The sequence below is a fragment of the Neodiprion fabricii genome, chromosome 5, assembly GCF_021155785.1.
Source record: "Neodiprion fabricii isolate iyNeoFabr1 chromosome 5, iyNeoFabr1.1, whole genome shotgun sequence".
NCBI lineage: Eukaryota > Metazoa > Arthropoda > Insecta > Hymenoptera > Diprionidae > Neodiprion > Neodiprion fabricii.
The window spans coordinates 25,302,156-25,316,562 of record NC_060243.1 but is presented as its reverse complement, the minus strand read 5'-3'; the positions used below and the strand labels follow the sequence as shown (position 1 = coordinate 25,316,562).

General features: G+C 36.7%; 2 protein-coding genes across 3 annotated transcripts; one reads left to right on the top strand and one right to left on the bottom strand.

The window, feature by feature from the left end:
• The first annotated feature begins 1,806 nt into the window (after positions 1-1,806).
• Positions 1,807-4,185, top strand: LOC124183703 (mediator of RNA polymerase II transcription subunit 8). Of its 2 annotated transcripts, XM_046572548.1 has the most exons (6): positions 1,807-2,309; positions 2,392-2,637; positions 2,932-2,940; positions 3,162-3,332; positions 3,450-3,558; positions 3,740-4,185. In XM_046572548.1, exons 1-6 carry the CDS (start codon positions 2,145-2,147, stop codon positions 3,817-3,819), a joined length of 780 nt encoding a protein of 259 aa, XP_046428504.1. In that variant the 5' UTR covers positions 1,807-2,144; the 3' UTR covers positions 3,820-4,185. The 2 variants fall into 2 exon arrangements, with proteins under 2 accessions (XP_046428504.1, XP_046428505.1); XM_046572549.1 differs by lacking the exon at positions 2,932-2,940 and having other exon boundaries at positions 1,820-2,309.
• Positions 4,186-5,155: 970 nt separating this feature from the next.
• On the bottom strand, positions 5,156-14,356 carry LOC124183691 (nuclear pore membrane glycoprotein 210). The gene is made up of 15 exons (XM_046572505.1): positions 13,995-14,356; positions 13,486-13,757; positions 12,912-13,135; positions 12,504-12,644; positions 12,092-12,390; positions 11,634-11,924; positions 8,760-11,529; positions 8,327-8,662; positions 7,965-8,183; positions 7,543-7,798; positions 7,204-7,445; positions 6,960-7,112; positions 5,706-5,832; positions 5,544-5,600; positions 5,156-5,367 (listed from the first exon to the last, which is right to left on the bottom strand). The coding sequence occupies exons 1-15, from the start codon at positions 14,180-14,182 to the stop codon at positions 5,171-5,173; spliced, it is 5,772 nt and encodes a 1,923-aa protein (XP_046428461.1). The 5' UTR covers positions 14,183-14,356; the 3' UTR covers positions 5,156-5,170.
• Between the last annotated feature and the right edge of the window lie 51 nt (positions 14,357-14,407).

The following is a 14,407-nucleotide window of genomic DNA, read 5'->3' as shown; positions in this document are numbered from 1 at the left end:
GATACACATGTACGAAGGAAACCCAAGAGCAGATGAACCAAAAAGTGTGCAGTTCTTCATTGAACATTAAAGAGACGGTCTATTGTTGTCCAACAACCGTTATACATTTCTAATTATGAATTCGAATCCCATTGTTGATTTTTTATTTCTGTTACGCAGTTTAAACAATGCATGTGTAAGTTTCTCTGAATTTCCTCACAAAGATAATAGAATTTCAAAATTGTAATCCCTCAAGTTACTCGATGGTACGCTGCAATCACCATGTGTCCTTACCTGGTATACCATTGATAAATATTGCCAATTTGAATGCTTCAGAAATTCAAATTTTACTAATTATTCTATACAAATCTTATTTAGTGTTGAATTGCTTGATGTATACTCCTGCTAAAGACACCATTTAGATTTGTTTTTAAATCAAAGCATACACATTTGTAATAAAACGACATACCCCGATGACTAGTACTTTGTGCCTCGTTGCGCTTATTTATCGTAGTCATGATTATGGTTGATATTTTTACCGTTATTAATATTATTCAAGCTGTTCACGAGGAAAACGTAATAACTACGTCGTTTCAATTATAATTATAATATGAGCGTATGTTATGTTATGATATCTAATGTATGTAGCGACGGACGGGGTAACAGAATGTGCTATATAAATATTATTATGTGAGGGTGAAAAAATGACAATTGGGTGCAAAAGATTATTAAATCTCAAAGAGTGTATTTGTTATAACAATGATTTCAATGTGGGTTGTCTGGTTATATCAGAGAATATAATTAATATTTATGCGCCTATATTATGTAAAGTTTTGTACGATTTGGTGAATATAATAATAATAGATAATGGTTTACTTGTGTACGCCGTAAAAACGGGTTTGATGATAAAATGATAATTGTTTCGTTACAGGTGCAGGGGTGTGGTAAAATTTGGTATAGTCAACGTCTGGGTGAAAGTATAATATTGTGTGGTTAAATTATTCATTCAAGTACACAAAGAAATCAATGATACGTATAACCATGGTTATACTAATTGGCAGAAAAATATACGTAACAGTCTCATTTGACTATCATCGTAACATAGTTATTCATTTCTGGATGGCATTTTAAAATTCACCCTGTGAAAAAAAGCAGCCATTTACGTTACACCTGTAACTATTTAATATCAATTCGAGTCTGTCGCAAGGGAGGATGCGACGATATTGACATAAGATATGACGATTTAAAACGAAATTCATGCATATAAACGCGTAAGTAGATACACACAATATATGTAGCCAAAGTTGACCAACAGTGTAAACAATTGTTATGTATATTTTATCACTTGTGTAATTACAAAGCGTATCAACATACATTCAATCTGAAAAACTCTACGGGGAGAACCACTCTATATACGCGTATACAAACGAAGAGAAAGATTAATTGAAATAGTTCTACATAATATAATAATGATAACAAGAACACAAGTAATTTACCATTATTCTAATCAAATTTGCATCAATTGTAATTGGAAACAATTATTATCCCATGATTATATATGATTTAAAAAATAAAAACAAAGTAAATATTGTATTTGAGATTAAATGAACCCTTATGTTTTAGTTTCATCTACATTACTATGAACTATAACAGCACCATACGGATTTGCAAGATTTTTATATTCTTCCGTATTATTGTCAATGCTCTCTAAAGGTAAAAAAAAAACGATTTATTGTGATATACAAGAGTAAACAGATTTTATATTTTTTGTAATGAATGGTCGCAAAATTAACTTGAAATAAGTGATACCTTCGGGAAAAACTGAGTCTCGGTTTAAAAAACTTTGGATAAGTAAGAGAATTGAAAATTCTACTTTTATGATAGATAATCATGTTGTTTGCACTCAAGAAGAAAATACAAATCAGGAGCTAATAGATACTAACTTTAAATTTGACGCATGAGCGACATTTAGTTCCACGCTGCGACTACTTGAGCATAGATGTCGACACCATCTCGAAAGCACGATCAGCTGTTCTATCCGGAAATTCTAGTGTACAGGTCAGTGATTCGAATGATTCTGACCAAGATACGTACGTCTAAACGCTGACAGCGGCGGTAAATTGTAATAATTAATCCAATCATCGAAGTTCAAGTCCTCTGTAGAAATGCAAAGAGAAGAAAAACAGTTGGACTCTGCTCTGGAGGCAATCATTCTGCGAGTAAGTGATCTAAAATCTGCAATCGCCGGAATGCTTTACAAACTGGAGCACGAATATGAGACGCTGAACTGGCCAAATTTTCTCGATAACTTCGCTATTATTTCGGGTCATGTAAGTAGTAGGTTGAATTTCAATGATCACTTTCAGCCGAGATAACGAATAATAAACAATTGTAAACGTTGTTGATCCGCAGCTGACGAGTCTTTCGAAAATTCTTGGCCACGATAAGGCACCAAATATGAGAAATTTCACGATATTGCCACTCCTCTTGAGTCCAGAAAAGGATGAGGATCTGCTCCGAATGACAGAAGGTAGAATATCAACATTCGCTCATGATTTGGTACCAGACTATTTGAGAACAAAACCGGAGCCGATGGCTGAACAGAAGATGAATCACCTAGAGCTCAAGGCTTCCAATCTCACTTTCGAAGCATCACAGGTAAATTTATTCATTCTGAGTACAGATGTATGCAAATTCTTTGCTGTTTCGACTTCCTTTGCGCTTTTGTCGATCACTCTGCTCCCCTTGCTCACAGTTCTATTTCACATGAAAAAATATTTGCTGATATTCGTGTAATTAATGAAAACAATTGTGTAATCTGAAAATCTTTCGGAAGCTGCTAGTTCGTAAAATTATCTTGACGAGTTTGTATCGAGAATATAATACATTGACCACAAAAACTACAGAGGTTATTCTATTTCTCTGTTGATATGCAAACTAAACAACAAGTAGGATTCCAATGTAAGCCACTAACCATAGTTGGTCAGAGATTTCATTTTTGTTCCATTCGCTCTAGACCGATGTCACCGATAAAGCAGATTATCAAATCGGTAACGCAAGCTGTGATTGGCAACCTTTTATCAGCTCGATGTCCTCCAAGTAATCGGTCTATCTGGCGATTGGAACTCACCACCAGCAGACGCTAAATCGTCGGTACTAACAGTAAGATAATTGACTTTCAGAAACAAGTAGCACAGTACAACAAGGTAGTTAGTCATGTATGGGACATCGCATACAAGGCCCGAGAAGAATGGGAGGGCGAAGCTGGTGCCAGAGCTGCCCAGGTACAAACTAGCAGTTCCGCAGATACTCACACCTTAGTTGCTGCAATTGGCATGGGTAAAGGCCTTAAGGTAATTACTGATCACTCATCACAAACCTATCTCATCCATAGTGGGCACTTATTTATTATCATGTTAGCGATGCAATAGTCACTGATATTTTGCCCTAATAACAATTGTTTTCTTTAGTCTGATTCTGGACCGATGGCTCAGTCCAGAGTGAGTCCAGGACCACCGGGTATAATGGCTGGGAGATCTGGTGGCCAGGCACAAGCTGCTGGGCAAGGACAAATAGGAGGTGCACAGTGTAAACATTACTTCTATTGCGCGCTTCAGATTACTCTTGGAATTGTTGAATGTAGTTCAAATCCTGATAAAGAAACAGTATTTTGGATAAACAAATTTACTTTGTTTGCTATTGTTTTAAGGATAAATTCCACACTGATTAACAAGAACTGTGTACATTTAATATTTTGCAGTGGGCCAAATGGGAAAAGCTCCAAGCGCAATCAAGACCAACATTAAAGCAGCTTCACAGATTCATCCATATGGACGCTAGAGGTTTAGTCGGGAGATTTTTGTACGCTTTTCTCAATTGAATGTCATATATATGAGGAAGACTATGAAATCCACTATTGCATAGTGTTTTTGGTGAAAATATCCTTGTTTCCTATTATAAAAGTTTTATCAGTTGACTCAAAGATTGAGGATAGAGTGAAGATGTGAATTGTCTTGAAGCTGATATTCCGTTTACATGGAAAGTTTCAGCCTTCTAGTTCAACAGAATTCAAATATTACAAAATGTATCGTTTCAGTGAGCATCTTTAGTTTAATTATTCACGCTGTAGACTGCAGACGATGTACACTGACTCACATGTTACCTAATTAAAAATATAGGTGTACACACAAGTGCGCCAAAAACGTTCAATTTCATCATTTTTAAATATCACCTGCATTTCGCGAAAGTGAAAAAAGATAATACAGTAATATTTTTCACCGAACTTGTTATTGATGAATAAACTGCTCCATTCAAGGCAAATGAAGTATAATTTTCATGGATACCCGTCTTGTGCGTACAATCAGTTCATTCTAAAATCAACTTTACACTGGGAATTTTAGGAACGGTGATAAAAATAAAGATTTTTCAATGACAAAGTGATTGACCAGAATATCATATCTATCTTTATTGACTTGTCAGATGGAAGGAGAATCTAACAGGCTTTATAGTACGATCTTTTATTCAACGCCTTAAGAATAATATATATCCTTCAACCTGAGTTACATCTTAAAATACGATACAAAAACATTTCAAAAAGTATTTACACTTCGATTACTTTTCACCATACGTACATCTACATACGTAACGTACTTGAAAACGACCTTAGTATAGTTCAACAACCATTTTGAATGTGACGCTCAACATGTCATTCATTATATTCTAGCGTATTGTCGTATGAAAATATAGTCTATTATAAATAAAATTAAGTCACATATTCGTCACCTTTTGATCAACAATTGTCACTAGTTGAAACCCAGACTCATAAGTTGCGTCAATGTTAATTAAATAATTACATCAATGAAAATTTTCGATATAGACAAAATCTTTTAGAAACGTTCCAGGTGAGAAAATTAGAATAGCTTGATATCACTAATAGACAAGATCAGGAAAGCGAAAAAACAAAATTGAGAATAGTGTCAGATCAAATTGTTTCACTTTTTAAGATGTGTGATCAATTACCGGAAAATTTCACTGCATAACACATGAAGTCTGAGTTTCATTGTTCGTCAGTCTTGTCGAACTATCATTTGATAAATTGACCACTCAACAACTAGTGAACTATAAAATTATTGAAGAATGTCCTTACCAGTTTTCTTTTTTTTTTTTTTATTTATTTTTTTTTTCTTTAGAACTAAGGACTAAGTAGGGATCGATTTCGCCTAGCGTTAGGCGTGTAAAATCCCCGAGGATCTCCATATACAGGTTCAAACGCTGAGAAAGGTCTTAGCGATGTGTTTGCACTCCCCGGACTTGGAGTGCTAGTAACTTTGTTTCCACTTGGTGAAGTTGGCGTATACGTTTTCTTTATGGGCGGTGGACACTTTTCGGCTATTGAAAAAAAAAGAAAAAATTAATTTTTCCATGCAGCACAAAAGTCGCAAAACAAGTATTGTGAACAACTGTAAGTTTAAGTAAATTAAGGCAGAAAAACTAAAACTTTATTGACGTATAAGACTGCCTTACAATACTTAAATCGATTTACAAGCAGCGGTTGAGGTAGTTACCGAAAATGGATTTATTTTTCACTGAGATGTTGATGCTCATCATTTTACTTCCATAGACTGAAAACATATATGCATTTGAAAAGATGTAGATTAACAAAATAATACATTCGCATGAACTGGCTTGAAAAGTTACTACTTGAAATAAGAATAAAATAGACTCACTGTAGAAAAAGGTTATTGCAAGAGCAGCGAAGGTCCCAAATGTATATCTATGATAGTAAGCATAATCCAACCAATGTATGCCACTGACTGGGGCAGCTTGATCATACTGTGACACTCGAACAAGTATCTGAAATTGTTTAGGAACACAGTAGTGATAATATGTTGAAAAAAATGATCATCGAAAAAATAAATGACTAAATAAGCTCATTGAAAAAATGGAAAAAATGAGGTCACAATAAGCTTCACTGATGTAGTTTAATAAAACGTCCATGAAAAAAGTAACTAGTATCATTATTAAAAATAAGAAGAAAATGAATGAAAATGATACTTATAAAACAGATGTATCAATACTAAAGGACATACAATATCCAATAGCAAAAACTATTGATTTGAAAAATAGAAAAATGATTATCACATGCAAAAACAATACAGATGTTGATGCAACTCCTAAAGTTTTATATGAACAAATTTGTCGAAATTTTGATGTGGAACCAGAAAAATTGAAAAATCCATGAATCAAAGTTGTCAAATTCAAGAACGATTTGAATGAAGAACAATTAACGATTGATATAAATAAAAGAAATTCCGAGGCAAGTGAAGCAGGTTGTACCATTGTTTGGACATATGCACCTGCAGATAACAAACGAATTGTAACCCTCAATTTCACTACACAGTATGGACAAGATTATAAATATTGTAATATTATCCAAACTTTCCCTGTCGGAGCGTTAGCGTTCTACTATAAAGAATTTTGTGCTGTTTACCAAAGTTCTAATAGGTATTAGGAATTATTACCAGGAATAAGTCAATCAGAGTACCACAAACATCTAAAGCTCTAATGAAAAAAAATGCCTACATTGTAGCTTTACTAGATTTCAATAATTTATCAGATGATTTGAAAAATTTGTCGCATGATAGTAAGAAAATATTGAAAAAAATTTCAAACAATAATTTCATCAAACAAGAATATGATTGATTTTGTACAAACAGATATACAAATTATACTTTTAAGTTTATGTACTGCTACTATTATTTCCTATTCTTTTTAATTTCACTTTTATTTTAACCAAACCTAACACACCTTAGTAGGATGCAGTATATGTTAAATCTTGCTCCTAAGTGATGCATATATTGCATATCATTTATATGATTTGGTTTCAATAAAATAAACAATAAATAAATTATGTAAGTAGAGGAAAAATGATATACATTTAGATTTAATCAGGTAACCGTATCATACTGCTAGCTACTTACATGTATGTCTTGCTTTGTAATTTCACTGATTACCCTGACTTGGCTGCCTTGAAGTTCATCGCGATTATGCGTTAAACGGATTTTTAACTGTATACCATTACCATAGGCGCCCTGTGGCCCAGTTACCAGGGCCAAACCATCTGGTAGATGGGTCTATAATGAGTAATAAGTGCACATTTTAAACGTTTCAAAATTCTGATACATTGAAAAATCGGACTGAACAACAATGCAGTGTGTCACTTACGATCAATTGGTTCAATACTGTCGGGATTCCGTGTACTTGAATAATAGCTGATGGAGTGGACGACGTCGGTGTTACTGCGAATATAATTTCTGTCACAGGAACATAGATAGCTGGCAAATATGGTACGACCACTGGCGTAGCCACGATTTCGCGACTTTGGGCCCCAATTTTAAGCGAAATATCTAGTGTGCTAGTTGTCTTCGAGGGGGAACCCAAAGAAATTACGTCACAGTAGTAAAAACCTGTAAGAACCGACATAATGTTATAAATGCGATATCAGTTGGATTTGAAATATGTATACGGAATCTGCGATGGAATTTTCCTAGTATAGGACTTTACCTGTTACGATGTTAAATCTTGGTTTACTGAGGAATATATCTTTGATGTCAATAGACGGAATGGTCCCAGTAAATTGAACAGTACAAGTAAAAGGGAATGCATTCGGAGCATAGTTGTGATGTATACGACAGCCACCTTTGCCTCGCGCCAATATATTCTGCTCCTTGTTACAGTCGTTGGCACTTTCCAAAATCAATGGAACCCCCAACACCTCCGTTCCTGTCATGTTTGTACCCATTGGCAGGACGAATTTTATCTGCATAGTAAGTACAGTGTTCAAGAATTTTATGTTAGTGACACTGTCGTAACATAATCATAGTCGTAACCAGTCATACTATGGAAGAATTTAGCAATTTCTATACCCAGGCTATACCATGCATGTACCTACATATTCATATATTATTACTATAGCTTAAACTCACCTTAGAAATTGGTTGAATGTCGAGCTGAATCTCATCACGGATAATAGCAGCCAAACTATGCTTTACATGTATGTGTCCTGGGCTCAGAGCTCTGCCTATACCACTCAAGGAATCAATAGTCAAGAGTTCTGGGTTTGAGGATTGCCAATAACCAGGGTCCCCATCATTCGACAGTAGTGGCATGGAGAAGCATATTATATCACCAACCGTTAATGTCATCTGTGTTTGATGATATATGCTCACATAAATTTACTTAAAACCTCTCACATAAGTATCGAGATACACAGAGAATATAGAATTGTGCTGATACGTTATGTGTTGGTGAAATGTTTCCACACATTTTTTCTTGCAACACTACAAACCTTTGAAGGGAAAACGATGTCTCCAATCACCATATTTACATAGTCGAACATTCCAGTTGGCTGTTTTTCATTATAAACTTTAGTAACCATATGTCCACTTCTTGTAAATTGGACAGAAACTGTGTTCTCTGATTCCATACTAAATGAGGCTAAATTAGCACGGTTTGTCCATATAGACAATTTCGTTTGACCAGCGTTAAACTTAGATCCGACATTGTCGTAATACCCTACAGTATAATCCAGCGTCATACCTCTGGGTAGGGAATAGAGTTCTTCACCCGATCTCACACGCATGATCGATTTTAGCTCAAGCATCATGTAATGGATCGGTTTGACCTAACAAAAACAGATCAGGTATATATTTTCGAGAATAATATTTGTTTAGTTATATTGATGATTACGCGTACGAAGAAATATTCATTATTCAACCTACCTCGACAACAACCATCAACGTTTGCTTCAACCCATAAGCCTCAGTACTTGTGATTGATAGTATAGTTTTTCCAAACATTTCGCCTGATGTGATCATGCCATTTTTGTCAACGGTTACATTCTTGTTTGTCAATATCAAAGCTTTTGAATCCTCCGTTTCACCAGAGCTTCCAGGTGGCAAAATTTTGTAACTTAAACTGTACTTGTCATGATTCGTTTGCAATTGAAAAGCTGAATTTGGTGTCATCAGTATAACTGGCCTTCCATACCCGTCCTCTACACCGACCAAATGAAGCTCTTGGAATATTTCAATCTTCAAGAATGCCACAAATGTTGTATCTTTGTCACATTTTGCAAATGTCTCGCATGATGTTGTAACATTGAGGTGAATTGTAGCTATTCCAGGCTGTAAGCCTTCAACTCGTACACATGCTTCATTTTCATATCCAATATTAATACCAGTCCCTTCATACATGTTTTTCAGTTTTATTATCCCTGGTTGTCCACTCGTAGACCACAAGAATCTCATCGGTGTTTTCATCGAACCTATTACAAGGGGTGTAAGTTGGTCTGGAATACCAAAAGCCCATACTGGAATGGTAGCTCCAATTTTTATTCTGGTTGTCGGTGCCGTGATTTTAACACCTTCCAAAGGAACAACTTGTACCCCTATGCTATCCTTTGAATACACAACACGTTTACCATTCGGGGTAAGCCCAACTGCACTTGCAGATATAACTCCTGTACCAAATAATTTACCATCCAACACGCCATCTTTGCTAACACCCAGAGTGCTATCATCATTACTAACAAATTCAATCTCTGCATTGGACGGTCCACCAATGGTCGAAAGTTGATACAATGTTCCTACAAGGATTGTCACGTTTTTTGGTATAATTTTGAGTGGTAGAAAAACTTGAATAGTGATTGGCTCACTGTGGACTTTTTCCTCATCTTTACCGCTTTCAAAAGATAATTGAGATTTGCCTTCTTTAATTCCACGAACCTTATACAAAATTTCATGATAGGGAGGGTTTCCTTGATCGCTGTTTGGCAAACGTATAACTTCAATTCGCCCATTATCTATTTCTGCACCTATACTAATAGCTTCAATCGAGGGTAGCTCCATTGTACGACCATTTGTATCATATAATGTGAGAGTTGCAACAATGCATTTGTCTATTTCAACTTTGTCTATCACCTCGACTTTTATGCCTCCGAGTTGTTGCACCTCAATGACAGCTTCAGCAGGTTTTGACGGTAAGCAAAGATCAACGAGAGCAATGTGCAGTATACCTGAATTTCGGGGGACAATGGTTATTGTCTTGGTAGGGGCGACATAATCCACATTGGCAATATCCTTGGAGCTTAAATTAAGATCATAGAAACCTGATCCTTGGCTGACCTGCATGTGATACTTTCCAATTGGATCAAGAAGAACCTTCAAATTGTTTGGAGTTATAACCGTATGGTTTACCAGAGTCACATTTATAGACTTTTTGATGACTGGGGTTTCTACGGACCCCCTTTCTGTTAGGGTGGGAAATGGCGGCCGTTCTGGCACAATTCCCAATTTTCCTAGTGCACGTTTCTGATACCCTGTCACCCTGGCATGTATCTGTAACATGCCAGTATGCTGTTTTGGCAAAATACGTTGATAGTGCCTGTTTGGTAATATAACATTCATATCCCAATATGTCTCTTCCATAATACCAGATACTTTTTCCACACTGCCATACTCAACAGGGTTCAAAGCCCATTCGACATTCAAACTCGTTGCATTGTCAAAAGTTCTACCATCCTCATCCTTTACAATCACCGTCAGCTCAAAATCCTCTCCACTACGCGCCATGATATGGTCGGTACTTTGACTTTTTGGACACTTCTCGCTATCCTTAAATTCCGGTACCAGGTAAATGTTTCTCGGTTTGCCACAGGTGACTAGAACCGACGCGGAAGCTTCAGTTTGGCGACAGTTTGACAATACCGGGATATTTGAAATCGTGAGTGTAACTGTAACATCGCCAAGTGCTTCGCACATTATTTCGTACACGTAAACATCAGAACTTACATCGAATATATACTCTTCTTCCTTCCATCTTAATACACCTAGGTTTGAGATTTTTATTTCTCTTGTGTAACCCTGATTTTTATCAAACCACGGCAGTGGTCCACCTTTGAATACTAGTCGTCGTGATGACCCTACAGCGAGTAGGGCATCACCAGTTGACGGGTGCAAGGCAGTGAGGGGCTTGTATGCCGATATGTTTACATTGTCCATCAAATATTGTCCACCATTATTGTTGTACGCAACTGTGACGCTAGACATGCCGACATCAAGGCCAACGACACGAAGTGTCGTGCAGGCTATGCCAATAGACTCAACTGTCTCACTATTATTATACACAAAGTTACCATCTGGAATGTAAACGTCAAGGGGTATATCGCGGCAATCGTTGAATGGTATTTCATACACTTCATCCGTTCCTTCCTTCTTCATTTCGCCATACATCGCCACATGAATATGGATAGATTCTCCAACTGCAGCCTCCATATTGTAATCAATTATTTCTAACCGTACTGGCGTCAAGACATGTATCCTTGTTTCATCCCTATTATGCGGGTTTCGTGCCATTGACACAATAATTTTCGCAGAGCCCTTTCTCAAAACTCCAACTATGCCGTTTTGAGATACTGAGGCAACATTAGGATGCTGACTTGCCCAAATATAAGCACCGTCTCCTCCGCTTGCTTTTAAGGTAGTTTCCGACCTGTAATAATTAGTTTCATACTTTCACAAAGTTTAATTACCTATTTGTAATGCATTATTTATAATGCACTATCAATCTGTTTGTGTGCATTTTACAGAACATACCTCACTTTACTCCGCGGATCCCAGGGTACAGCCAAAGCTTTAGGAACAACTATAACCTGTGAATGTATCGAGAGTTCAGCTCTTGTTGTGAGCCGGGGCATTAAATTCATCCGCTTTCCCTGGCTGTTTATAATGGCGATTAAACTGGTCTCTACTATCGTCGTACCCATAGCTATGGGTGTGGCGACTACATGGGTACCGTTCTGGGTCCTTGAACCCACATTCAGGTATTTCTCATCAATCTGTACATTGACCTCGACACCTTCCCCTATGTGGAACTTGCGGTCCTTGCTATGACATAAACGGAGCGCTCAAATTGACAATAAAACAAATTTCCCATATTTCCGTTTTTCGTGGGATTATAAACTACGAATTTAATAATTCCGTAGAAATTCACAATATTAAAAGTTTTAACTGACCAGTTGGATACTCCAATGACAATGAATTGAAATACTCACTTATCATATATTTCTGCAACAATCTCATGTGTATGGCCCAAAATGAGGCCCCAATTCCTATGTGGTAGAACTGTCAGAGTGATGTAGGCAGGCTCGTTTATATTGACTGTTGCAGATGGGAGAACTATACCATATTCCTCATCAACGTTTCTGTCATACAATAGAACCTTAGTTTTCCCACGTCCGATGGCATAGGCGCTGCCACAATCATTATTTATCTTCAGGATAGCAGGATTTTCAGCCTCCAAATAGTATTGGCTGGATGGTAGGTTGATCTCTTCCAGCCGTCCTTGATGCACCTGAAATATGGGAGACACTGTAGAATGATTTTATGAGTTAATTTTTCAAGAATCCAGGAGAAAAGGGAAAAATATTTATATGCTTACTCCAATTTACAGGAAAAGCTGAATACCTGCATGATTCTGTAATTAAAGCTGTCATAGGCCATCATAGTTACATCACTTGGTATGATGATCAGATTTGCAACAACAATCAATTCCACTTCAATGGGGGGTACATGAGTATACTCAGGGTGAGACAATTTTACTGAGACCTGAAACATATTTATGAAATCTTGTCAACAAGTGAATCAAAGTCAAGAGTTATTAAAATGCAGTCAGATATAATCTCTCATAAAAACATATTCAGTGAATTCAATTTTTTATAACTTCCTAATGTGCTTTCTTATACAAATTAAAATTTCAATCATTCAAGTTTTAGATTACGGTTTCCATTTTAGTCTACTGAATGGAACAAGTACTTAAATATCATCTTACGAGGCTAGACCTTCTTAGTTCTAAATGAAGAATATACCACAAACCTTGGCAGAGCCAGTTCTGATTCCCTCCAAAAGAGTCATGTGCCCTTTTCGCCCAACAGAGTCTAATTCGACGACTGTTGGTGGGGTTTCATATGGCGATTCCTGAAAGGTCATAAACCTTAGGACATTGTTGAGCGGTTTACTATCTATCTGCGATCCATGTTTGTCCACATTCCCAATTGTCCACATGAATTCGACACCAGCCAGTGTTGTGAATTCGTTGCCTTTGAAAGTATAAAACACAAGGATTGAAAAGCTTTACCAAGTGCATGAAGCGTTACGCCGTGATACTGACTAACAAGCATGAAGTTGAAGTTAAAGTTAGCAGCCAAACGTGTTCGATTTTTTGGAAATCAGAAAATGCATTTCACTTTTATCCTCATAATTCTATACAAGTATGGGGGGTTCAAGGTATTTTATAAAATTTTGATTTTCGGACTTCATTACCTTATTTGAATGAACAGAACGTTTGGTTGCTAATTTCAGCTGCTATTTTCAGCTTTGTCTGATAAGCAGAGCACGTATTTGCGATATATTCACAAGAGGAAAATGCGGTTAAATTATTTATTCCTACCCTGTTCATCGTTTGCTCGGACCTCAAAGACTTCTGGTGCTTCTTCAATGAACAATTCCCGGGTTGTTGTGACTAGATTGAATGCGAAAATGGCATCTACAATAACATCACACCTCAGGAATTGGCCTGTGGTAACATCTTCGGCTAATACTATGGCAGTGTTGCGTGTCGAATCCTTGGTGACAGTCTGTACCAATACGGCAGACGAGCATGTTTTGTCGAAATTTTCATTGAGTGGAACTAATCTGATCAAATCGGTACGGGATGACGACCTGGAAACAATATTTCACTTATTTGGTAGACCTAGCAAGTCATGTCTGAATAATTCATGTATGAAAAAAACGAACACCGAAAATGAGGTTACAGATCAAAGGTAATAGTTGACTCATTTGAAAGAAATTCAGGATGACCAGGTACACTATATTCGAATTATAAGTTAGAGCGGAAAAGGTATTCGATACGTAATCTAAATTGTCTTCGAAATACATCAATTTTGAATTGAAACTTGCCATTTGTAGCACCCGCCTTCGGTAACCTCCAGGGTGAAATTGGTGGGAAAATCGTTGAAAATAGGTAAAAGAACTCTCGGTACGTTTAGTCGCTGAGTATTTACACATATTGATAATAAAGTTATCACAGCACACAGTATAACTAGCAAGTATTTATCGTACAAATTATACAATTTCGCCATTATCATCTACCGCCCTGCCGGGCATGTGTTGACATGTATAGTGTTATATCCCACAACACTTATAGGGTTATATCCTTCGACCGCATGCGAAATTAATTTTGGTATTGCGCGGGCTCCGCGGGCCTCAGCGTTTTTGCATCTGTATTTGTTTAATCGTTGGCCTTAGATGATTAATTTTCACAGATGGGTGTGCTGTACGAGTGAAATAACTGTTGAAATCATTCAAATGTG